At 50.2% G+C, this 25,439-nt stretch overlaps 1 protein-coding gene across 2 annotated transcripts; it reads left to right on the top strand.

Annotated features, from left to right (window-relative positions):
* Window positions 1–962: 962 nt before the first annotated feature.
* ALKBH5 (alkB homolog 5, RNA demethylase) lies at window positions 963–23,701 on the top strand. 2 transcript variants are annotated; one of them, XM_063111087.1, is made up of 4 exons: window positions 963–2,489; window positions 10,592–10,672; window positions 20,893–21,048; window positions 21,957–23,701. In XM_063111087.1, the coding sequence occupies exons 1-4, from the start codon at window positions 1,726–1,728 to the stop codon at window positions 22,132–22,134; spliced, it is 1,179 nt and encodes a 392-aa protein (XP_062967157.1). In that variant the 5' UTR covers window positions 963–1,725; the 3' UTR covers window positions 22,135–23,701. The 2 variants fall into 2 exon arrangements, with proteins under 2 accessions (XP_062967157.1, XP_062967158.1); XM_063111088.1 differs by lacking the exon at window positions 20,893–21,048.
* The last annotated feature ends 1,738 nt before the right edge of the window (window positions 23,702–25,439 follow it).

Raw genomic sequence — 25,439 nt, forward strand, 5'->3', positions numbered from 1 at the left:
CCAAGTGAGCCAACCGGCCATCCCTATAAGGGATCCAAACCCTTGACTTGGTGTTGTCAGCACCACGCTCTCCCAAATGAGCCAACCGGCCATCCCTATAAGGGATCCGAACCCTTGACTTGGTGTTGTCAGCACCACGCTCTCCCAAGTGAGCCAACCGGCCATCCCTATAAGGGATCTGAACCCTTGACTTGGTGTTGTCAGTACCACGCTCTCCCAAGTGAGCCACGGGCCGGCCCTCCGGAAGGGTCTTGAACACGGGAGAGCGATGGAACTCTATCCTGGGAAGCCATGGGAGGTTGTGGGGCAGAAACCCGTTTGTTGGAGCCGCCCAGCGCATCACGCACGGCCACGCCCTTGCTCCCGCCGGGCCCACCGCTTCAAAACTTTTGAATTGCCTCTCATCATTGTCTATAGGCGCCTTATGCCCGCGCCTATTCGTCTCAAGTTTTTTTCTGTCACTCCCGGTAAAGATGCTCCCATACCCACCGCCAACCTCCAGGCGGAGCGACGCCAACCCCCGGCGCGCCCCCGCGGCTGCGCACGCTCCCGCCTACACCGGGACGTGACTCGCCCAACGTCCGCTTCGGGCAGCAGCGGCGGCGCCTGGCAGGGAGGTGCCCCGACAATGCGCGTCCAGCTTCGGCGGCCATCGCCGTCTGGGTTTAGAGCCGGGGCTCGGTGCTCTCGGTCCCTCAGTATGAGAAGTTTCCGTTGGTTTCAGAAGTTTCCTCAGAGGCCCGAGGTGTTTCCTCCGATTGGTTATCCATTCAGGCACTTATTTAGCCACCCATTCACCCTTTAGGGGTCCTCGCTGCCTCTACGCCGCTAATTAAGTGATGGAAGCAGTAGTCAAGGAGACTGCCCGATTGACACACATGATTACCAACCGACTTCCGGAAACTCCGGTCTGGGCCCACCCGGCGTCTGACCAGCCGCCCAATTAAAGAAGTGGAAGGGCCAAAGGGGGCGGTAACGGGGCGGCCTGGGTTGTGGCGGTTCCCCGGTGATTGCGCGCTGGGCGACTGAGGTGTCGATGGACATTCGGACGATGCCGTGATGCGGCCGAGCGACAGTGTTGATAGCGTGAGCGCACCCCTGAGGAGGAAGCCCTTCCGTCCCGGAGGCGGCGCGGCGTGGAGGCAGGTTGCTATTTGAGAGAGCTCCCTTGAAGCTCTTCAGTGAGTGGGGGAGGGGCGGCAGACGACGGGCGTCCGCGTCTGCGCTTGCGCCGGTCCCTCCGCCGACCCGGCCCTCACGCACGCGCATGCCCGGAGCTCGCGAGCCGCGGTGGCCGGCAGCACTGCGCGTGCGCGGTGAGGGGCCTGCTGAGGAGCAGCGCTGGCGGACGTCGGGCGGGCGGCCCGTGACGTCGTGAGGAGCGCTTTAAAGTGCGGGCCGGGCCCGGCGTCCGAGGGTCTGGTGGGGAGTCGGGCGGAGCCTCTGCAGCAGCCCTCCGCGGCATGAGGCGCTGCTGGCGCCCTTGCCCCGCGGGACGTGGAGAAAGTGGAGGAGGAGGAAGCCCCGTTGTCGCCACCGCCGCATGACCCGCCGTCCCTGAGGCCCGACCCCGCGCCCTGCTCTTCGAAGCCCCCCGCCGGGTCCTGCCGCCACGGATGGGGACCGGGCGGTGAGGACCTCCTAACCTCCGGGAGCCCCGGGGCACGTCTCCCGAGAGCCATGCCCGCCCGCCCCGGAGGACCCTAGAGCAGCGTCGCGGGGGCCATGGCTGCCGCCAGCGGCTACACGGACCTGCGTGAAAAGCTCAAGTCCATGACGTCCCGGGATAACTATAAGGCGGGTAGTCGGGAGGCCGCCGCCGCCGCCGCCGCCGCTGTGGCCGCCGCCGCCGCGGCTGCCGCCGAACCTTACCCCTTGTCCGGGGCCAAGCGCAAGTACCAGGAAGACTCGGACCCGGAGCGCAGCGACTATGAGGAGCAACAGCTGCAGAAAGAGGAGGAGGCGCGTAAGGTGAAGAGCGGCATCCGTCAGATGCGCCTCTTCAGCCAGGACGAGTGCTCTAAGATCGAGGCCCGCATCGACGAGGTGGTGTCCCGCGCCGAGAAGGGCCTGTACAACGAGCACACGGTGGACCGGGCCCCGCTGCGCAACAAGTACTTTTTCGGCGAGGGCTACACGTACGGCGCCCAGCTGCAGAAGCGCGGACCCGGCCAGGAGCGCCTTTACCCTCCGGGCGACGTGGACGAGATCCCCGAGTGGGTGCACCAGCTGGTGATCCAGAAGCTCGTGGAGCACCGCGTCATCCCCGAGGGCTTCGTTAACAGCGCCGTCATCAACGACTATCAGCCCGGCGGCTGCATCGTGTCTCACGTGGACCCCATCCACATCTTCGAGCGCCCCATCGTGTCCGTGTCCTTCTTTAGCGACTCCGCGCTCTGCTTCGGCTGCAAGTTCCAGTTCAAGCCTATCCGGGTGTCGGAACCTGTGCTTTCTCTGCCGGTGCGCAGGGGGAGCGTGACTGTGCTCAGGTAACTCACCTGGGAAGAGGGGGTGGCCTTGCACCCTGCTGCCTTAGCTATCCATTCTAGCCCAGGAGGCAGCAGCCATTAGGAGCCCGTGGTTTTTTTACAGTTCTGACTCATTCTTTTGTTTGTAGGTTGTGGGAACAAGGTAAAGGGCCTGAGTCTAAAACACGTGTAGCAAGAAAACGGGTCAGGAACCTATGTGGAATTCTGTATGCGAAAGCAGGTTTGACGCAATCACGGATTTTTACTGAGAATTAACCTAAAGGCGCCTTTCCAGAAGGCTGAGATGTTAGGGGTCTGTTTCCCTTTGCGATTTTAAGCAAGTCACTTTTAAATTCTGGGCCTCCCACTTCTAAATCCATGCTTAAAAAAAAAAATGTTTAACTTACTGTTTAAAAGTCTTTATTGCTTTGCCATTCTTAGATTCTTTAACAGAGAAAATACTCACGGGCAAAGGCTCCTGAGAGTATTTAATTGATACCTGTTCTCCGTTCCCAGGAGGGAGAATGACTTACCTGGAGTTGAACAGATTAGTGTTTGGGCCAGGAGTAGAGTGCAACACACTCTTAAAATTCTCCCTTTTTGCTGCAGAAGATCCCACCCATCCTTTGTAATGACGTGTTACTTCTTATCAGGACCAAATAAAACAAAATACAGCTGGTCTCTTGACCTCGTATTTGGCCTTGTACTTAGGTGAGCAGCAGGACCTAGGCTCCTGGCCTATTTTGAGTCCCAGATCCTGCTGAGAATTAGCTCAGTACCCTTGCCCCAAGAGAAGATTGCTTTCTGGAACATCTTTGCTGTTTATATGAAGTGAAGATTTATTTGGAAGCTGCTTTCTTCCAGTCGTGAAAAAGGTAAACCTGGTAACTCAGAAATACCCAAAACCTCTTAGGAGATCTAGACTGCAGCTGTTTAGAGCAGCTTCCTTGACCACCACAAGTACAGGATCAGGACACACTGGGGTTTTGTTATGAGCAGCTTAACCTCTGAAGTGAGTGAATGGGGCTTCTGAAGTGAGTCATGGGGAGAAGCAGGGTCCCTGGAGCCCTCTTAATGTCATGAGGGCAGGTCATCTATCTCATCTGAGTTGAACAGCTGAGGCTGCTTCCATGTTGGGGATGGCACCAGAGCTTTGTGTCCAAGGCCTCCTTATGGGAAAGTCTAGGAAGTCAGTGGCAGCGGAAGCCTTACTTAGGCTCGCTTATGCCTCTGAAACCAAAAGAACTACCTGTAAGATGCCTCTTTGTCATTTGGGCTTCTGAGCTACTCCTCAGATCTGTGCTCCCAGATGGGTGTCTTTACAAAGCCTTTTAAGATGGGATTTCCATGGTTAGAGTATGGTGCTGATAATACCAAGGTCCAGGGTTCGATCCCTGTGCTGGCTAGCTGCCAGAAAAAGGGGAGGTGGGATTTCCAGGGCAGACTTCCCAGGGGGCTTGCTGAACAAGGTGGGTTAGGGTCTGACTGTGTTGAAGGGCTCTCAGTATTAAAAAGACCTCACACAAGGACCATTTGGCCTAATGGGATATTAATTTTCTGAGCTATCATAGGCCCTCAGGGTTGTTGTCAGGAGGTCTAGCAGTGGTCTGGTGCTTAATGGAGAGATTACAAGGCATTTTGTAACTTTGAAACTCCCCCTCCCCCCAACACATACACACTCCTAGGCTGAAGAGCAGAAGTTTTAAGTTCTTAATATGAAGTCCTGTTAGTGATCAGCAACAGGATTGCATCATCAGGAAAATTCTCTTCATCTTTTCCTTAGAATAGTAAAGTCCTAAATCTTTCCCAGTCCCTTTCAACCTCTCCTAGATTCAAACTTGGCTTTGGAGTTTGTGTGGGAGGCTCAGCCATGTCCTGAAAAGTGCTGCCCCAGGCTTTGAATCCAGCTCTCCTCTCATCTGCTTTGGGATCTTGTGGGCGTTCTCTGAGTTGGCTTTCTCTGAACTGGCTTTCCCATCTGTAGGGTGGGGATGATGCCAACTTCCGAAGCCTATTAGAATTAAATGTGGTGATTTCGTGTCTGATGTAAGACCTGGCACAGGGTAGGCACTGAAATAGGTGCTTGCTTTTGTACACAATCACTTCATTATCTCCTGCTCTCTTGGTGGGGAAGGGGCTAAGGGTTCGGTGGAGCCTGAAACATGGCTCTTTTCTTCATGGAGTTCAAGACCAGTGAAGGCCTCAGGTGGATAGTTACAGCCCAGGGGAGTAATGCAGGAGCACACTGAGGGGGACATCTTACCCACTGTGGAGTGTTGGAAGTTTTGGGGAGGAAGTAAGCTGGAATTTGAAGGGTGACTAGGAATTAATCAAACAAAGAATGTAACAGTAGCCGCTTTAACTGTAGCAGGGACAGCCATAGGTAAAGGGAGAGTGGGAGTGGATACTGAAATAAGGCAGATTGAGTTCATTGTTAGTCTCTTATAAGAGACTCTGGTGAGGGAGGTCCTGCTGAAGTTATAGATTAGAGCTTCTCAATAGTGCTACTGTGGGTATTTGGGGCTCACTAATTCTTGGTTGTGTGGGGCTGTCTGTGCATTGTAGAATGTTTAGCAGCATCCTTGGGCTTTCCCTGCTAGATGCCAATAACACTTTTTATGACAACAAAAAAATGTTTCTAGACATTGCCAAATGTTCTGGGGTGGGTGTGGGGACAGAATCATCCCCAGTTGAAAGCCACTGCTCCACGGTTCTAGACACTCCACTAATTTAAGTCTTCTGGCACATGCTCAGTTAGTACTCTCTGCTTACTTGGCAAGCAGACGGGTGAACACCTGCCTGTTAGTAGTGCCCCTCATCAAACCCTGCATATAAACTAGTAAGAGAGGTGGTGCTTTCTCTCACATCCTGGTACAGAACCCAGCCGAGAGGTGATAAGCAGTAAAGCTGCAGATTGGAAGGGAAAGGCTGATGAAAACAGTGGTACCCTGCAGATGGGGAGGGATTCTAGTAATTGTCATCTGACTCAGACTTCAGTTGGTGGCGCCAATGATGTCTACCCATCAAGGCAACGTGGCAGGAATACAATTTTAATATTTAAAAGTGGTTGGCATGGATGTTGGTGCGTGGCAAACATTGACTCAGCAGTGTCTAAACCTGGGCATTTGGAACAAGGCCTTACAGACACTTCTGGAAGTATTTCAAACTCCTTTCCAAACCCAGTTGGCAATTGTTTTTTGTAAACTTCCCATGTTGGGCCTACGTGGGTCCCTTCTTAATGCTGTTCTCCAGGGAAATATCTTTTATCTCATCTTCAACAGATTCCCCTGTTCCCTGTAGGGTGAATAGGGCAGACTAAAATAGATTCCATTTGGATTAATTAGAATAATTACTTTAAGGCTAATTGCTTACTTGTTGCTACCTTTAATGCATGGTCTGTGGTGTGGTGGCCACATGCCCAGAGACCCAGGCCTTGGCCACCCATCTGGAAATGACTGTGTATTGCCCAGCCGTGGGGCACACACTGGTGATCTCAGCCTGTGATCCTTCCAGTTAACAGTTGGTATTGGGTGGAGAGGGCACCCTTGTCAGTTCTGGCCTAACGCTAATCTTATTTAGTTGGTTGAAAGCAAAATTTAGCTTTCTGGCTTAAAATAGTTGGGAAAAGTAGGGCAGTTATGTTGTGGGCCACATCTCTCGTGTGGAGTCTTCTGATTCCATGGAAGGAGGAGAAACCAAAGGATGAAGTCAGGGGTGTGCACTTTCAGGAACAACTCTGGGCCAGGGGTTTGGCTGCCCCTAGTGCTGCCAGGCCTGACAAGAAGACAGAGTCCAGCAAAGAAAGGGAAGCTAGCAGGGAGCCAAGGTCTTGATCATGAAGCTCAGAGCAAGCAGAGAATAAGTAGGTGATAACAATTTCAGGGCTGGCTGGGCATTTTAGGCTGAGCAGTGGTGTGCAGCTGTCGCTGAGATATGGTGCTAGCTTCTGGGGCTCATATTTGCACACCTCTTCCATGGGGCCGGGGGTTACATGTGTGTCTTTTGGTGAGGCCAGCAAGGCAGGACAGATTAGACCTTGTCACCAGGAAACAGATAGGCTTTTCTTTCTACTCTCATTACCTACCTACCCCCCCCCCCCCAAAAAAAAAATGCAGAACATTTGATGGGGCAAAGTTGGTTGAAGTTCGAGTGCCATCACTTCAGCTGTTTGACCTTGGGCCGGTTACTTAGCCTTTCTGGGCCTCAGTTTTCCTCATCTGCAAAATGTGGTTAATGATACCATAGAGTTGTTATAGAAGATTTATTTAGTCTCTGTCACATTACTAAACCCTTGAAGTTTAGCTAAAAGTGTCTCAGGAGATGAGTTGCCTCCTGAGTTTAGCTACTGTTTGTACTTTGATGTGTACAGAGTTGGGACTCAGCAGGTTGAACTCCTTCTCTCTGGATCCAGAAAGCCCCAGGACTTCTCATAAAGTTAGGCCAGGACTTCTCATAAAGTTAGGCCATGTGTCTTCTTGGAGGCTTGTGTCTACTATATAATTTGAGGTCACCCCTGTGTCCAGGTGCCTGGCCTACTGCCCCCAAAAGCCTGAACTTCTCGGTCCTCTGGGCCTATTATGATGAGGCAGGCTCAAGGGAGAAGCCCAGGGCAGGTGGGCCCAGCTGGAGGGAGGCTGTCACCAGGCCAGGACCTTGGCCAGTCCCTCCATCTCTGGTCCATCCTGGCCTAGGCAGGGCATGGAGGAGATGGGGAAAGGTGGCCATTTTGGAAATGTGCCTTAACAACTTGATCTCCAAACTCTGTCCCCTAGAGGAGAGATATATGGTCCTGCACAGTTCTTCATAAAGAGTCTTTCAGACTCCCCATTTAACCTGCACCTAATCCTCTGAGGAAGGGCTTGCTGCAATCTGTTTTACAGATGTAGAAACTGAGGTTCCAAAGTGGTGAATAGTTCAGCTCAACACACGTTTCACTTAGTGTCCACTATGTGCAGAGATGAGTAAGGCCTTTGAAGAGTTTTGTCTTGTAGGGAAAACACAATTTCCACAAGGCCAAATGTAGTTAGTAGAGAGACATGGGAGGGTGTGGTTTAGCGGTGTAGGGGAAACCCAGCCTAGGGTGGTCAGGAAAGCCTCCCAGAGGGAGAGAGAGAGACATGTCAACTCCTTACAGAGTCACTCTAAGGTAGAGGACTGGGGGCATACTAGTCGTTGTTGCTGAGGGTGGGGGCTCAGCCCAGAGACGGGGCAGGCAGACTGGACAGCCCAAGGTATTTCCTCCTCTCCTTTCCCTGTGGAAACAAAAGAGCAGGAGGCACTGGAACTTTTCTTCTTGTCAAGAGTAGGGCTAGACCCAGGGTATATTAAGTTTTAAACTGGCAGACTGGGACTTTTAAATACTTTTTCTCATAGCAAGTAGGTTTCTCAGCAGTAAATAATGCTCTTGTGGTCTCTGCTGGACACTTTCTGCTGAAGTTTGGCCAGGAGAGCTTCCCTTGGTCAGGACTTGGAGCACCCACTCCCAGAAGAGCCTGATACTCTGAATAAGGGTCAGTGGGCTGTGTCACAGCTGCCAGGAAGTTCTAGACTCTAGTGCTAATGAGCCCTCCAGGTGGGGTCAATGCCAAGGTTTTTTCTGTGGGGCTGTGCAGTCCTACCTCCACACCAGTTTTTAAGAAGCCTAGGCTCAGTGGCAGGAACCTGGCATGGCTTGTTGTTTGTTCTAGAGCCCTTTGGGAGGTGGGGGCAGGAAGTATGGGGGCAGTCAGGCTTTGACAAACATCTGGATTTGCTCCAGAACTGCATTAAGAGAAGTGGTTCCTTGTTGGAGATGGGAAGTCAGGGCACTTGGTCATGCCTATAGCCAAGTCAAACAGATTGATAGCACTTGTTAACAGCCTGTAGCCAGCACTGCAGATTCAGGCCTTAGAAATGTGCCTTTGGGAGCTTGGGGTTGGCTCTTTGGAGAAGTTCTATGTGCATGTGTATATACGGTACTGTCTTGGAGCCCAGACTCCCACTTTCCCAATGTGGAGTGACAAGAGCATGGGGTGAGACCGAGAGTTCCTAACCCTGGGAATTGGGCCCAGGAGGCCTCTGCTGCTGGTGGATCCCTGCAGGGGAAGCCCTGGATCATGTCTCCTTGGCAGCTGCTGAACCCAAGGCTCTGGCTTGCCCCATGGTGGTCCAGGTCCCTCTTGCTTGTGTCAAGTGCTTAGTAAATGGTAGCAGGGTGGCAGGCACCCTGCATTATCTAACTTAATTCTCACAATAGCCCTGCAGTTAGGCTTCTCACCACCTCTCTCCAGGGGTGTCAACTGTGGTCATATAACTCTGTGATTCTGCCTGGAAGGGAGGAGGCACTGTCCCCCTTTTTAAAATCTCATAAGAATACCTAAGTTATAAAGCATAACAAAGAGAATACCCAAGAACCTATTGCTATCCTTATTACAGATAAAGAAACTGAGGTTTAGGCTGAGCATGTGACTTAACTAAGGTCATGAAGCTGGTAGGTGACAAAGCTGAGGTTTGAACCCAGATTCTTCAACTCCCCAACTCCTGTGTGGCACTTTTCATTGTGGGCTGACTGATATTAATAGGTGTTATTTGAAAGAAGTTTCTTTGGTCTGTGCTCAGTTAAAGTCAGCAGATTCTTTTGCTGTAGAAATTCTCAGATCCTTTGACATACTAATGCTCTTTGAAACTCTAATTAGTATATTCCAAATTGATTTGACTGTGCATAAGTGTCTATCATCTCTTGTGAGACTGGTGTTCAGATGAAAAACTGAAAAATGCTGGTCTAGGACCGGCTTGGAGCAGAGGGGTTCTGTAAAATAAAGGTTCTTTCTTTTCTTCTACCACCAGTATAGCTTCAAATCAGATATCCAAATCAGAGGGACTTCTCTCTCTGGGTTGAGCCTGAAACAGCCTGGCTTTTTATCTTACTTGCACTTGCATCCAGTTCTTTGCCGTGGTTGGGCCAGCCTGGCCATTTCAAGGAGTCCCTTCAAGGCCTGTGGTGTTTTGAGTAGTTAAGCATGTGTCTGTACAACTGCCTATGAGGAGGGTGTGTGACCCAGGGGCAGATGGGAATCCTGAGCAGGTGAGGAAGCTGAGAAGGCATACTCTTCCCACTACGCCTTGGCCTAGTGAGTTTCTGGCTGCGAGGAACTCCTGCAACTCATCTGAGGAACTTGCGGAGGGGGTATCTTATGGGTCCTGTGAGCCCAGTGAGGGCTCAGGAAGCGGAGCTTGCTTCCAGAGTTTCAAATCAGAAGGGTGCTAGCTGAGAAGAGGACAGTTATCTACCCACATTTGTTGGCCTGTGAGAAGTTTTAAAAATCATGTAACTCATTGAAAATAAATAGATATTTGAGTATGTTGGAAATTCTTAAAGTATCTCGAACAGCTGTCTTTAAATTTTGTATCTCCCCCCAGATGGAGGGTTTTGAAAGCTTTTTTTCTTTTTATCTTTTCTTTTGAAAAGAAAGAAGCAAAGGGATCTTAACCCTTGACTTGGTGGTGTCAGCACCACACTCTCCCAAGTGTGAGCTAACCAGCCATCCCTATATAGGGATCCGAACTCATGGCCTTGGTGTTATCAGCACCGCACTCTCCCAAGTGAGCCAAGGGGCCAGCCCTGAAAACTTTTTTTCAAGTTGACAAATTCTCTTTTGGAACCTGGCAGTCCTAGTTCTCCCTGGTGACAGTCAGCAGGATTCCTGTCACTGGCTGCCTTTGCTTCCTCTGCATGCCAAAGGGTGGGGGAAGGGGAGGAAGAATGAAGACATGGGTTTTTTTGTCTTCTCACCAGGGTCTGTCCTGAGTCACTCCAGTGACTCCAAAGCCACTGAAGGTGCGCCTTCTGAGGGCTCTTTGAGAGAAGGGCTTCCAGCCTGTGCAGGGAAAGTCCTGCTTTGGCTTTTGCCTGACAAGGCTAATAGGTTCTCCTTTGCCTCATGGCGGGTTTTTCCTTGGTGGTTTCTGGGCAAAAGCTTCCTGGAGCTTAACGTGGTATTTCTCTTCCCTGTAGATACTTGTACCTCTTAAACAACAGGCAGAGGGTGGCCATAAAGCCTGAGCCGTATTCCTGTCCCCTGTTCCCCAGGAACTTTGGTTTTGTGTTCCCTCTTCATGGTCTTATGTTCTGTGTTTCTTTTCAGTGGATATGCTGCTGATGAAATCACTCACTGCATACGGCCTCAGGACATCAAGGAGCGCCGAGCTGTCATCATACTCAGGAAGTAAGTGTCCTGATGTCTGGTACCTTCTGCCCCGCCTGCAGGCTGTCTGGAGATGTAAGTCTGGATCCCTTTAGAATTGGGCTTCTCTGTATCAGTGGCATAGCATGGTGAAGCCTAGGAGAGCAGAAAGCAGTAAGTTCTCTTTTTATTTGAATTCTGTGAGGATAAAGCTGTTTTGTATTTTCATCAGGAAATTAAGTTTTGTGGCTGTTTTTGTTAAAAAACGGGTTTAGGACTGAACAGAGCACATGCTTCTGATACTTATGGGTGCATTCTTGAGACAAGATTTGGGGAACTCTCTTCTAAACCCTCTCCCACCTTGCAACCTGTTTTCCTCCTTGGTTCTGATCTGTCATGTGTGTTCTTGGTGATTATTTTTAGACTGCCTTAGCAGCCTGCAAAATACCTAGGTTTTCAGTTCTGGGATGAGCAGGGAGTAAGGAGAGGAGATGAAGGTGGGAGGTTAGGATTCAGTGTTCAGCAGGGTCACAGCTTGTGACTGTTCCTTCCTGGGGAACGGTCAAAGTTTGTGACTGTTCCTCCCTGGGGAAGGGGATCAGGGGTGTACTAACATCAACAAACCTGGCCTCACCAGTGTTTTCCTTTCTCTTCGCGGAGTGAAGGACTGAGATTTGTCAGAGGCCACAGCCACACAGACATTGGGTCAAGACAAGCCTTCTTTTGAATGGAGACCCAGAGAGGATAGGTGATTGCCCAGGGTCATATAGAAGTCAGTGAGCAGAGCAAAACCTAGGCTTCATTAGAATGTTGTATAGCTTGCCATCTTTTTTTTTTTTTTTTTTTTTTTTATAAATTATAGGTTTTAGAATAGTCTTAGATTTATAGAAAATTATGAAAATAGTATAGAGTTCCCATATACCCTGTACCCCCATTTACCATATTAATATCTTATATTAGTATGAAATGTTTGTTGCAATCAAGAAACCAGGGGCTGGTCAGTTAGCTCAGATAGTTAGAGTACAGCCTTTTAACACCAAGGTCACAGGTTCGGATCCCTGTACAGGCCAGCACCCTCCCCTCCAACAACCAAAAAGAAACCAATATTGATACTTTGGTAACTAAAGTGCATACTTTCTTTAGATTTCCTTAGTTTTTTCTTAATGTCCTTTTTCTGTCCCGAGAGTCCATATTACATTTAGTTGTCATGTCACCTTAGGTTCCTCTTGGCTGTGACAGTTTCTCAATCTTGCTTTGTTGATGATATTAACTGGTCAGGTATTTTACAGAACATTCCTCAATTGGGGCTTGTCTGATTTTCTCATGGTCAGACTGAGGTTGTGGGTTTCAGGAGGAAGACCACAGAGGTAAAGTGCCACTTTCACTGTATACCAAAGGTACATACTATCAACACGACTTATCACTGTTGATGTTGGTATTAATTACCGGGCCAGTGCAGCCAGCATTTGTCAGGTTTTCCACTGTAAAGTTACTATTTTTCCCCTGTCCGTATTGTATTCTTAGGAAGGAACTCACTATGCACAGCTCACATTTAAAGAGTGGGAGCAGGAGAGAAGAAATCTAGGGTTGTCAGCGGTGGGACGGGGGAGGGAGAGGGGGATGGGGAGAGATTGGACTATGGGCATAAAGAATAAGTACAATTTGTAACAATATATACACAAGTAATATTGATTTGATCAACATATGTCAACGTTGAACCCCAAAAATATGTATAACCAATTATGATTCAATAAAAATTTTTAACAATTAAAAAAAACATAGAATGGGAGTTAGCTCCACCTCCTTGAGGGGGAGTTTCTACATAAATTCTTTAGAATTCTTCTGCAAGGGAGACTTGTCTATTTTCACAATTTATTCAATTATTTATTTATATGAGTATGGACTCATGAGTATTTATTTTATGTTCAAATTGTTCTAGCTTTGTGAAGCTCTTTTTTTTTTAAAAGTTTCATGGTTCTCTGTCTTTTTAACTTAAGTCATGAACTTTGAGATCCTGGCCCTTCGGGCCCACAGCTCAATAATAATGTGGTGGTGAAGTCTCTCTGGCATGGCTCTGTCTCTTTGTCAAGTAAAAACTTTACATCTCTGTTTTAGCATCAGTAAAATGGATAGGATCCAGACCTGTGGGACAGTTCTGTGGTGCAGGCAGATCACTGGGCACAAATGGGAGCTCCAGACATGGGTCAACTTGGCGGTTGGCAGCCTCTCTAGCCCAAGAATATTCCCAGAATTGATCAGAGGAAGGGATTTTTTCTTTTCATGTGGTTCCCAGCAGAGGTCAAAACCCAGCATCCGGAGGGCCGGCCGTGGCTCACTTGGGAGAGTATGGTGCTGGTAACACCAAGGCCAAGGGTTCGGATCCCTATATAGGGATGGCTGGTTAGCTCACTTGGGAGAGTGTGGTGCTGACAACAGCAAGTCAAGGGTCAAGATCCCCTTACTGGTCATCTTTAAAAAAAAAAACACAAAAAACCCGGAATCCGGAAGTAATGGAGTCCAGAATATAGCACTCTTACGGCCTCTCTTCTTCCCCAGTCATTGCTTCTCAGGGTATACCTGGCATGTCCAACTGCAACCAGGGACCTGGAGAGGAACTCCTAGGGTTATATAGAACCAAAGTAGGAATTTCCCAGGTGTTCCCTCCCAGCCTCTCACAGTAGCTTATCTTGGAGAATGTATGCTGGAGGTGATCATAGCTGGAGTATCAGATCTGTCTTCCACCTGCTTCCTTACTCTTGAATGGTGGCTCCCATAACTGGCTGCCCAGACTGGGTAAGTAAGATGCTCCTCAGCATAGTTAGGAATCTGCTTTGTTAATCAGCTCCCCTGGAAGCCCTTGGCTAACTTGGCCCCTAGCAGTGATCAACCTCAAGAATGACTATTGTGGGTGACTGAGGCTCTTAGACTTTCTGACTTGAGTGGACCGAGGAGCCATCTAGGGACTGGGCTGCAAGGCAGAAGCACAGAGCTTTGGTGCAGCGGGGCTGGAGAGGGGTGGGAAGATGTCACAAAGCTTCTCCAGGCAGCTGAGTTGGGGAAGTGCCCTGCTGTAGGGAGCCAACCCAGGGGGCCGGCGGAGAGGCACAGGTGTTTCTGTTGCCTACAGAATAAAATCCCATTATCCAGCCTAGTCTCTGTGTTTTTCCTTTCGTCTTCTACTCCTCACTTACCTTAAAGTACCCCCAGTTCCTAGTGTAGTCCATAGACTTGTTTCCTGGGCTCTTGGGGCAGTATGGCCTCTGTTGAGAATGCCTTTCCATCTAACATTGTTTGTTTGATCCACGTCTCTATTCCCCAGATGACACATATATACACACTGAAAGTTGGTTAACCTAGACATTCTTCAAGGTTCAAGTGTTGACCTTTTTTTTATTTTTTATTTATTTTTTTAAAGATGACCGGTAAGGGGATCTTAACCCTTGGCTTGGTGTTGTCAGCACCTCACTCTCCCAAGTGAGCCACGGGTCGGCCCAAGTGTTGACCATTTTACAGTCAGGAAGCATATACACACCTGTCACCCTCTCAATGTGCACACACCCCTTTTTAGACTGTCATAGCCCATACATTTTGCCATTGTGAATTTCCAAATCTGCGTTCTGTCGGGCAAGGAGATCCCTGTTCATCTGGGGCCTAGTGTCAGGCCCAACCCAAAGGAGACATCAGTTAGTGTATGGAGAATGATTCAGGCAGGTGAGGAGCAGCTCCAGAGTAGCTACAAGGGCTTTTCTTGCAAAAGGACAAGCTGTGACAAGTTGAAAAGGGAGCATTCTGTCCCAGGCACTACTCAGAGCAGCAGGATGTGGCCTTGGGGAGTACCTGGCTGATTTGATGTCTCTTGGTGAGGCCATGTTCCAGTGGGTCCAGTGGGTTGAATCTAAGCATTGGGCCTGGCCCTGCTTCTCATAGGCTTGGGGAATGGAACTAGTCCTGCCTTCTCTTAAGTTCAGATAAAGATTGTACAAGCTGCCCAGGGAGGGCCTGAGGGTTCTATCACTGGCTCAAGTCACTCAGAGCTGACAAGGTCTTTCTAAGGGTCTCACGGAAGGAAATGGGTGGACGGCTGCCAAGTGCTTTTTTTAAAAAAACTTGGTTTGCCAAGTGCTTTTTGGTTCAACAAAATGTGGCTTTGGGGTGGGCCCCGTGACTCACACCGTGCCGAGGGTTGCGATCCTCTTACCGGTCAAAAAAAAAAAATGTGGCTTTGAATATGGGTGATGCTGAGTCTTCATGCACATGGTACCCTTGTTTTCTCACTGGGAGGCTGGAATTGACCTTTTTTTTTTTTTTAAAAAAAAAAAGATGACCAGTAAGGGGATCCTAAGCCTTGGCTTGGTGTTGTCAGCATCATGCTCTCCCAAGTGAGCCACGGGCCAGCCCTGGAATTGACCTTTTGAGAGCTTTCCCAGGAGTGGAATCCTCAGGCTGCAGCTTGGTGTTACAATGTGTTTGGGGTCACAATCAATAAATGGTTGAGTGAGACCTTGAACTTGGGTCTCCTGGTGCAGGGTCTTGTGGTCCTGTGGTAGTTTGCAGAATGGAGCACCACAGGTCCCACCCTTGCCCCCTCAGTGTGTTATTGGGGTGGATGTTTTAAGTTTAAGAAACTGGAGCTCTGATAGAGAAGGCCTTTTTTGCTTCTGCTGTGCAAGTAGAGAGCGGATTGGTGAGAGTGTTTTAAGTATGGAGGGGGCTACTCTGCAGAGAGTGGAGTGAGGCAGCAGCTGCAGGCTGTTCAGCTCCTTGAGGCCCCTCAGCTTCCCCCATCTGCCCTGAAAGTTGCTGTCTCCCAGCCAGCCTACCCAGGGCAGACTGCCCAACATGCAACTCTTCTTGTCATTGGTACCCTGGCAGGGAAGCTGGACCTAACCTTTTTTTGTAGTGTGGTTAAGGTTTTGAATTACTGGTTAGATAACCAAGAGGCTGACCAACTTCTAGGGTGTAGCAGTTCATCTGAGGGGGTTGGTGTTCCAGTTTTTTCCTGATTCCCTGGTGTGTACCCTGTGTTGCTCTTCCTGGAGGACCTTGCTAGCTGTCCTATGCCAAACATCCACGTGTTAACCCTGAGAGGGATGTGAGAACTTCGTTTGGAAAGGGGCTCAGGTAGGAATTGAGTTGCCTCAGGTCATCCAGCTAGTTTGGAATGATCTTTGAGCAGGGACTTCTGACTTGGAAATATCAAGTATCTTCTATGGTCAAAAACACCGGAGGTAGACACCACAGGAAACTTAATGCTCCCTTGTGTTTCATATATAATAGGTTTGCACTTTGCACGTCATTACAACATAAAGCTAAATGAACACTGGTTTAAAAGCAGAGTGTATCCCCTGGGGGTCCAGCAAAAACAAAAACAATTATATCCAGCCTAGGGGGAGGGTCAGGGCAGGCTTGATAGATCTGGCTCCTGAGCTAGAAACTGCTGGCCAGGCAGTAACAGTACACTCAAAGGCTGGAAGGCAGGGAAGTATAGGAGACCTCTGTAGATGAGGGACGGAGAGAGGCCTTGGGTCAACACTTGATCCTCAAGAAATAGATTGTAGGCTCTTAGGGCCTTCTAGTTGGTGGCAGGGCATCCTAATCCCTTGCTCTTCACTAGGCCCCCAGGGCTGCACCGGGTCTGCCTACAAGAATTGTAATCCTGAGGTCAGCACTCTCCAGTTAACCAGATAATGTGGCTTAAGACAGTGTAAATAGCCTGCTTCTTTGCTTTTGGTCAAGGTGAACTCATCTCAGAGTGGTCTGAAGCTGGGAAAAGCAGCTAGATATTCATTTGCCAAATGTTAACCAAGGCTGGTGTGTTCTGGGCTGTGTGCTAGTGCCAGGAATGTGGTTAGTGTGGGCACTCTTATTCCGTTTGTCCTTTGGGAGAAGGCAGATGTTTAGCAACTCATCAGGGACTGGTCAAGGAAGGCTTTCCAGAGAACTGCCACCTGAAGGTGTGGTCTAGGATGCTTGGACCTCAGTCAGGCATGGAGGAGCTCAAGGGTGGATATAGTTCACTCACAAGAGATGCACTTTACAGAGGCTTGGAGTCCAAAATTCTGAGGTTGTCTATTATTCTGGAACACAGTAGAGATAGGGCAGAGCACTTGATGGAAACTAAGACAGAAAAGACTTCATGCTGTGTGGAGAAATGAGCTGTTGAGGCATGTGAGCAGTGGAGTGAGGGATTTGCATGTGACAGTTTGTTTGTAGGAGGCTGAGCTCAATGGCTTATTTGATTATTTGAGCCAAAGGGTCCCAGGGGTCAGGAGGAGACCCTCCCCAAAAGCAGAGCAGCCCAAATGTGAGGCTGAGTGTATGGATACATGGAGGATGGAAACAGGGTGCACTCTGGGCTCTGCTGCAGCAGAGCAGCTCTTGGTTTCCCTCACCCTGGCCAGGCCTGAGGCAGTGCCCCCACTGAGCTTGGTGTTGCTTTTGTCTTCCATGATGCTTGTCCCCTGTGGCAGGATTTAGCCCACATTTGTTCTCTGGTCTGGTGGGTGGGTGCCCACATGCATGTACCCTGCCCATTTGGCAGCCTAACCATTCTAATGTGTCTACAACCTACCCAAGGAATATGGGGGTAATGAGACTACCAGGGGAGGTAATTGGCTTGGGCTTCTGGTCTGGCTCTGCCGCTTTCTCTCCAAATGCAATCTCACTGTTGTCTGGCTGGCATCCATGGAGTCCTGGCTCCTGGGGCTCAGGTACATGCTGTAGTATGATTGGTGGTAACCAGGTTGAGTGATTTGGAGAGGCGCTCCCCGTGGGACCTGGGTATCTTGCAGACCTGGGGTATGGGGGAGATGTGCTTGGAACCCAGGACCATGTGGTAGGGGTGCCTCCTCTTTAGGAGTTACCCCTCATGTACTTTTAGGCTCTTCTGACCATAGTAAGCTGCTACACCTTAGAACTGCTCTGTGAGAGAACAGGGTAGGAGTTCGTAGCATGATGTTGGAAGGAGGTTGGTGGAAGATGGGTGGAGGGATCCCAGGAGGGGGATGGGTACTATTGTAGGAGAGACAGTAGGGTACAAGTCTGGGCTTTGTGGGAGTCTGATATTTAACGGTGCTGGAGCTTAGACCTAGACCTAGGGGCCCAGGTTACTAAATAGACAAGGGGAGGCCAGCTGGTTAGCTCACTTGGTTAGAGCATGGTGTTATAACACCAAGGTCAGGGGTTTGGATACCTATACTGGCCAGGTGCAAAAAAATAAAAAGGGGTGGGGGTGTGCTTAGACCTTCCTCACTGGTCCCTGTCTCCTCACTCCATTGGAAGGCCAGGCCTTGGAGCACAGGCTGCTTAGTGAGGGTGGAGCCAGAAGTTGGGATAGCAGTTGGCAGTGGGCCAGGGAGCCACACTCCCTCCAGGGTCACTGTGGCCTGAAAGCAGGCTGGTTCCTCATCTCCCAGAAACGGTGGTCCTGTGCTCTGCTGCAGTGAAGAGAGCCCCCCTGTGCTTTAGAGGCCATCACAAGGTGGTAGCTGTGTGACCCAGGCCAGTGAGTTGCTCTCTGATTTGGTCTTGCTCCCCACCCTCACAGTGGGAATACTCTCCCCCAGCAGCTACTCTGGAGGGTTGCATGAGTGACAAAGCCAACTCCCTCTCTTCCCTTAGTTCATGTGTCTGTGCATTACATTAATGCTGCGGTCATCCTCCCTTAAGGCCTCACCTGTACTTGTACCCACCCAATCTCTGCTTTGTCCTGATGCCTTGGGTGACCCCTCTGGGTGTGGTGGCTTGCTGGTTAACCCTTACTTCACGTACCTGGAGTGCCTTGCTCTGACCCCTAGATACTGACTCAGACTGTAAGGTATCTCTTTGTTTCTCTTGTCACCTGAGGAGGCCCAGGTCCAGACCTTACTACTAGAACTGGGCCTTCTAACTCCAAATTTGTGGCTCTCTGCTAAACCCTGAGGGGCCTGGTCTGTTCCATGGTAGTTGGTTGCTTTTTGTTTTTTGGGCAGCTGGCCAGTAAAGGTATCAAACACTGGACCTTGGTGTTATTTATCAGCACCACACTCTAACCAACTGAGCCAACCGGCCAACCCTTGGTTTCCTTTTAAGAGGGCCATGTTCTGAAGTTAGGCTCTGGGCAAGATGTGCCCCACTGGTATGTGGGTCAGATTGAGGCACAAGCTGTCATCTTAATGGCTCTGTTCTTCTCTTGCCATTTGTCAGTCACCTGAGGAAACAACTTTAGAGTGCTCCACCAGGGCTTCACTGGAGCTTTTGGGCACCTGGAGGCCTTCCTGCCCTGAGCATGGGCTCCTGGCACCTACAAGTTCTTAGCTCTGTGGGTGCCAGAGGAGGGACTTTTCTCCAGGAGGCTACAGACCCTTGGAGTCCTCTAAGTCAAGCTTAATAGACAGCCCCTCGTTTGGTCTGATCACTGTCACCTGGACCTCTCAACTCAGGGGATTGAGGCCTAGTAGAGAGGTCATCAGGGCTAAGGGGATTCTAATTTGCATCTGCAAGTCTGGGTGTTGCCCAGTACCACCTCTACCCAAAGAATCCTAGCCTTGAAGGAGGCAACTTGTCTTTGATTCCTAGATCCTCTGAACTGAAAAAAGCTTTAGAGTCAGTCACATTTCTCCTTCCTTTGCTCATAAGGGGAAAGTAAGGCCTGAAGAAGCATGGTGGCTAGCCTAGACTCTGAGTGGCAGCACCAGGACTAGATCTTCCTTCTTTTGCTGCTAGGTCCTGCTTCCCTGAGCATGGAGCAGCCCAGAGTGGAGGCTGAAACTGGTGGGCCAGTTGGTGCAGCTGGGCCCCTCTGGCCCCCCCATCTATGAGGCCAAAGCAAAGAGGCAGGGATGGCTGCCATGCCTGCCTGCCCACCCACCCATCAGTTTGGGCCTGAGGGCATCAGGACATTGGTTCCCAGCTGGAAGGAAGGAGACGCCCCCTGCTGGCCTCAGGAGAGAGACCCCTGCCTAGGTTCAGAGTGGCTCCTGCCTATCAGGCTTGAAGCCTCACTGAGGCTTTAGCCTTTCTCCCACCACTTCCAGGATGCATTATAGCCTTTCTGAGCCAGTTTTTCCCGTCTATTTACAGCAGGAGGGTGGTGGCAGCAGCCATGGGGAATGGGGGAGCTGTGAGGATCAGAGACGGTTGTTACCAAAAACACCAAGTAGGCTAGTCAAAAGCAGCTCTTGGATTTTTCCTCCTGCTCTCTTCCCTTCCGCATCCTTGTGAGCAGTGTCCTTTGAGTCTTGCTCTGACTGTAGCCCCTACTTCTTCAGAAACAAGTTACTTCTTTGTGCCCAGCAGGCTCTGGAAAGGGTGCCCTCAGGGCCTTCTGCCAGCTGTGCCCCCATTATTCCCCACCCACTCTGTTACACAGGCCTCTCTTCTTCCCCTTGCTCCCACCTGCCTGACTTGCCAGCCTTCTCTGTACCATACAGGAAGCATCAGGGCTTCTTTGAAGTTTCACAGGCCAGCTTCTTCTGGTCTGGCTTTATAAAAGCCTCAGATCACTGTCCCAAACTATCTCCCCAGCTCCTCCATTCCCCCCACTCCCGCTCCCTTGTCTGTACTTGCATGTTTTCCCTTTACTAGGTGATGTGTTCCTTGAAACTTGCACCCAGTGGTGGATAGGGACTTTGCCCTCAAAAGCGCTCTGGCCTTTGCCTGGTTAGCATCCTTGAATGAGCAGAAGCTGGCAGGTGGCTGTGGTGGGATCAGAGCCAAGCTCATGATTATGGAATAGGCCTGGGTTTCCCTCCTTACACTCCACCTCAGTTTGAGCCTCAGTATCCCTGTCTGCACAGTGAGAAAGTAGAGTAGCTCTGGTTCTGTTTCCCTCCAGCCCTGCTACAGGCCTGTACCCAGGGATCCTTCCTGTGTTGGTATTTTGGCAAGGATGAAGGCCTCTGTTAATGTGTTGGTACCCACCAGTGGGGCTTTCAGTCCTCTGACAAGTGGAGTAGATGCCTCCATGGGATGAGGTGGGGCTACCTTGTTCAGCTGAGAGCAAGCCCTGGGGTCTTTCCCTAGGGCAGCAGATTCCTGTCATTGGAGACCTCCAAACAGAAGTGTTCCTGTTCTCTACTCCTAACCCTGACTGAAAAGGAGGGTCTTTGGACGTCAGCTAGACCAATCTCTAGTTGCACGCAACACTGAAGCACAGTGCAGAGACTGCTGGCTTCTAGGCCCAGCTGGCCTCTACTTGGCTTGGCCAGAGAGAGAATTGGTCTGATGGGGCCCACATCCTGACCAGAGGCCCGTTGGTGATCCCATGTATGTTTCCTCTGCAGGACGAGATTAGATGCACCCCGGTTGGAAACAAAGTCCCTGAGCAGCTCCATGTTACCACCCAGCTATGCTTCAGATCGCCTGTCAGGAAACAATAGGGACCCTGCTCTGAAACCCAAGCGGTCCCACCGCAAAGCAGACCCTGATGCTGCTCACAGGTACTCAGCTTAGGACCCTCAACAAAAGCCAGCACAGCAGCCCCATGTCCTGGCTGGAGGGTGAAATAGGTGGGGAAGCCTGAGGGGTAGGCTGCTTAGGAGCCTGGGATTGCCCACCTTTTCAGAGCCTTATGTCTAGTTCCTCTGGGTTGGTGGCATTGTTGGCATTCCCTTCTTACCTTTAGCCAGCTGCCTGTAATCCCAGAGAGAAGGGGTCGGGCAGAGACTCTGACAAATGGACATGTTTGGTAGCCTTTCCATGACTTCCGTTATTCAGTTAAACCCAGACAAATACTCTGATGGGTTGATACTTAGATGTTAGGAAGGAATCTTGGAACTTGGAAAATAATAGACCAGGGACGTATTTCAGAAGAGATGGGGAGGTAATGTTTAAGCTGAGACCAAAAGGGTGAGGGAGACATACGGGAAAGGCGTTCCGTGCCGGAAGTGCTGTATGGGCTGAGCCTCTGAGCCAGAAGAGAGCTTGGTGGCTTCAGGGGCTAGTGAGGTTGGCAGAGAAGGGGGTATTGGGGACGGGGGGGAGAAAGTGGGGAGAGTTGGGAAGTAGAGGTATATGGCAGGATCATGCAGGATCTCAAGGCTGTGATAGGGAAAGCCCCCTTCTGTCCAGCAGCCTTTGTAGCATCCTGGGGTACCAGACTCAAAAGTCAAGCAGACCCCACTGGGTAATTGAGAAATGTCCCAAAGACTAGGGGTGGCCACTGCCACTTAGTGGAGAAGAACCTCTAATGCCAGTGCATCTGGCAATACTATCATTTGAGAACCACTGGGCTGGAGTGACCCAGTGCAAGGACCAGGAACTGTGAGATCAGGCACAAGGGAGAGGTGGTGAGGCCAGGTCCCTCCTGTTAAACTCCCAGATGACACCCCTCTCCCTTTCCTTGCAGGCCCCGTATCCTGGAGATGGACAAGGAAGAGAACCGGCGCTCAGTGCTACTACCCACACACCGGCGGCGGGGTAGCTTCAGCTCTGAGAACTACTGGCGCAAGTCCTACGAGTCTGCGGAGGACTGCTCGGAGGCGGCAGGCAGCCCTGCCCGAAAGGTGAAGATGCGGAGGCACTGAGGCCTGCCTGCCACCCTCCTGGGACCTCTGGCTAATCCTCATGTAGCTGCCCCTTCTTTTGTTTTGAGGGTTTTGTTTTTGTTTGTTTTTTGTTTCATTTTTGGGTTTTTTGTTTGTTTTTGTTTTTTTATCCTATATATTTTTTCCTTGGTCTGTTGCCTGTTGAAGCTGAAGAACAGAATTGGCCGGGACCTGGCTTCTCATCTTTTTGGTTTTCCTCCTGGATGGAAAGGCTGTTGGTGTTTGTAGGGGACAGAAACTCACACTGGAGTGGCCAGTAGAGGTGTGGGGGCAGCTGTCTTAAGGTGGTGCTGTGTCAGGCTGGGTTTATTTAAAAGCAACAAAATGTTTTGGTTAAGAAATTCTTGTTTTGCTTTAAATGTCAATCTTTGCAGTGTTCTAAACAAAGTTCAGTCTCCTGCCCACCTTCCTCCACTGACATCAGTGCTTGGTTGAGGTCTCTTGGAGCCCTACCAGCTGTGCATGGAGCCTGCTGTCCTCCACCTCTCACCTGCTCCCCAGGCCCTGGAAGCTCATACAACACCCTTTCTTCCTCCTGCATCAGAGTCGTTCAGGTTGGCTGGGCAGAGGCTTAAACAATGCCAGCCCCTGCCACTCCAAAGCTATTGCTGAGGCTTCCTTCATGCCCACTGGCCTGCTCTGCCCACAGTTCCTTAGGCTGCCAAGGGGCTAGCACAGTGGTCCTGACTTCTCTTGCCAAGAGCATGCCTCTTTGCTGGGTTGCTCCTTTCAAGCATATGCGTGTGATTGTATGGAACAGTTAGACTTGCTCTGTTGGGTCAGTTTTAGCCGTTTCTACCTAGAGGGACTGGTGTCCTTCCAAATCTAGCATTTGAGGTATGGAAAATTTTGTGGTGTGTGGTAGGGTTATTGTTTTCTTTTGTTTTGAGTTTTTATTTTTCCTTCAGTCTCTTGGCTTTTTCCTTTCCCTTTCCTTTCCCCTACATTGGCCAGACTGGGCCTTCTCCCCATGTCACCCCTCTAGGAAGGTGCCCGCCCCCTCTGTCCGCCTGCAGCATGCATCCAGGGCCAGAGCTCAGGCCTGCAGACTGGGTTGGTGACTCCTCTGCCCCAGGGGCATGGGAGCTGGGGAAGAGGCTTTTAAAAAATCATAATAATAAAAGGAAAAAAAGGCAAAGTCTTTGGCAGTTTCCCACTCAGATCCTGGAAGGCTGCAAGTTTTGCTGATCTAGATTAATTAGGAATGTCTTCTTGCCAGCCAGGCCAGGACCTGGGCCTGCCGAAAGTAGAGCCCCTCTCGGCAACCAGGCTACCACCGCTCCAGGGGGCTTTGTGTATAGAGGCCCAGGCTGGAGGCCTCGGAGGCTGCACAAGTCTGGCGCAGCCACCATCAAGAAGGCCCTTCTCAGGGGCCAGAACTCCTTTGCCAGCGTGGATTCCTCAAGTTGGGACTGCGTAACTAAAGCAGTTGCAGTTTTATTTTTTTTACAGCTTTTTTCCCAAAAATGATTTGTAGTTGTGTGTTCAGCACTTTGCCCTGATATGTGTGCTCTACAATAAAAACCAAATCTAATATATTTTGAAACAGTTGTCTGATGCTGTCATAAGACAGGGCTTGCCTTTGGTACTTTCTTAATCCCTTTATTTTCTTAATCTTTGAACAGGGGTTGGGGAGGCAGAGCTCATTGCCTACCAGGGCCCTAGAGGAGACAACAGGTTGCTGACACTATGTGCCCAGCCTTGGGCTGATGGCCAAGGTGGACTTTCCCTCTGTCCACTGCCTTCTCTCCCACTCCAAGGAGGATGGACTTCATAAGCCATGGCGTCCAGGTGCCCAGGGATCACACCTTGCTGAGTTTTGGAAGCCCCTCTTCCTCGGTGTAATCACAGAGAGGCTGCATGCCAGTGAAAGGGGAAACTGCACAAAGGCAAGGAGAACCTGGCTTTTGTAGAGATGTGCAAGTGGTTTTTCTCATTAAACACATTATTGAGTTCCCACTATATGCTGACCAACACCTCATTGGAACTACAGTGGTGAGCAACTTTTTCTGATCTCTGCTTTCAAGATGCTCACAATAGAGTGAGGGATATGGGTACAGGTGTGAAGCAGACATTTTTTGGGTGGGTTGATGCCAGGGTCCAGAAAGCTTTTATTCCCTCCAGATCCCAGGTCTGGCTCCTGGGGCCTGGCCCAGTGCTTCTGTCTGGAGTCTCCCTCACTCTATTCCAGTGCTGAGAGCCAGTCTGCTTGGCCAAATTCTTGCTGTGGAAACCTGGGCAAGCTTCTTAACTGACCATTTAACAGAAAGGAGTTCAGAGGGGGGCAGGTGACTGGCTAGGATTCAGAGTGCCAGGAGGAGCCAGAGCCTTTGTATGGTCTGTGGCCAGCTGGGCCTACAGGGGTAGCCACTGGGGTGGGCAGAGAGTGGACCCTGGATCCCCTGGAGAGGAGACACTGGAGCTGACAGGAAAATTACTTGCCAAATGTCATCCAGACTGTATGTGGTAGAGGTGGGTAACCCCTACTCCATGCCCAGGCCCCTAACTCTTGGGGCTTGGGATAGGAGATCAGTGAAGGGCTAGGAGGGACCCTCTTTTGTAGCTTTGAAAAAGACCTAGGCTCTTCCCAGCTGCTGGGTAAAAGAGGTCCTTCACCCTGCAGGAGTGCAGGATAGGAAGAGCTTAGAGGAGGGGGCTGTGGCCCTAGCAGTTCCTGTCATGTCACTGGCTTCAGTCTCTGTACAGTGGCTCTGTGGCACTCCATCTCTGTGACATGATGATCCTCTGGGTAGTCTCCAGAGCCCTATGCGTGACTTCTTGAATCTGCCTGTTCCCAACCATCTCCTGGGAACCAGGCCAGGTGCTGAGTCCTATCAACCCCTGCCCCCAGCCCAGTCTTGTACACAGTAGGTGCTCTCACAACAGCTGGCAGCAGTCCTACCCACCTGGGAGCCCATTGCATTCTTCTAGCCCTGTTGTGTGGAGAGGTAAAGTGAGGTCCAGAGAGGTCAGGGACTGGCCCAAAGTCATATTCATTTATTCAAAAAATATTTGAGTGTCCTATGTGCCAAGCTCAGTGCTGGAGATAAACAGGCCTGGTATGTAATGTCATATACACACATACATGTAAGTTCATTATAAATTGTACTGATATAAAAGAAGTATAGCACATAAATTGTAAATAATAAGATATACAATATCATCTATATTCCATATAGCCAATTGTTTCTCAAAGAATGCTGTAGCTGATATTTTGCTGAGTCTGCCTGTGGTTGTAATTCAACCGTGATGGCAACAGGAGTTGCATTTACCTGCTTGTGTTA

This window comes from Cynocephalus volans, chromosome 10 (assembly GCF_027409185.1).
Source record: "Cynocephalus volans isolate mCynVol1 chromosome 10, mCynVol1.pri, whole genome shotgun sequence".
In the NCBI taxonomy this organism is placed as follows: domain Eukaryota; kingdom Metazoa; phylum Chordata; class Mammalia; order Dermoptera; family Cynocephalidae; genus Cynocephalus; species Cynocephalus volans.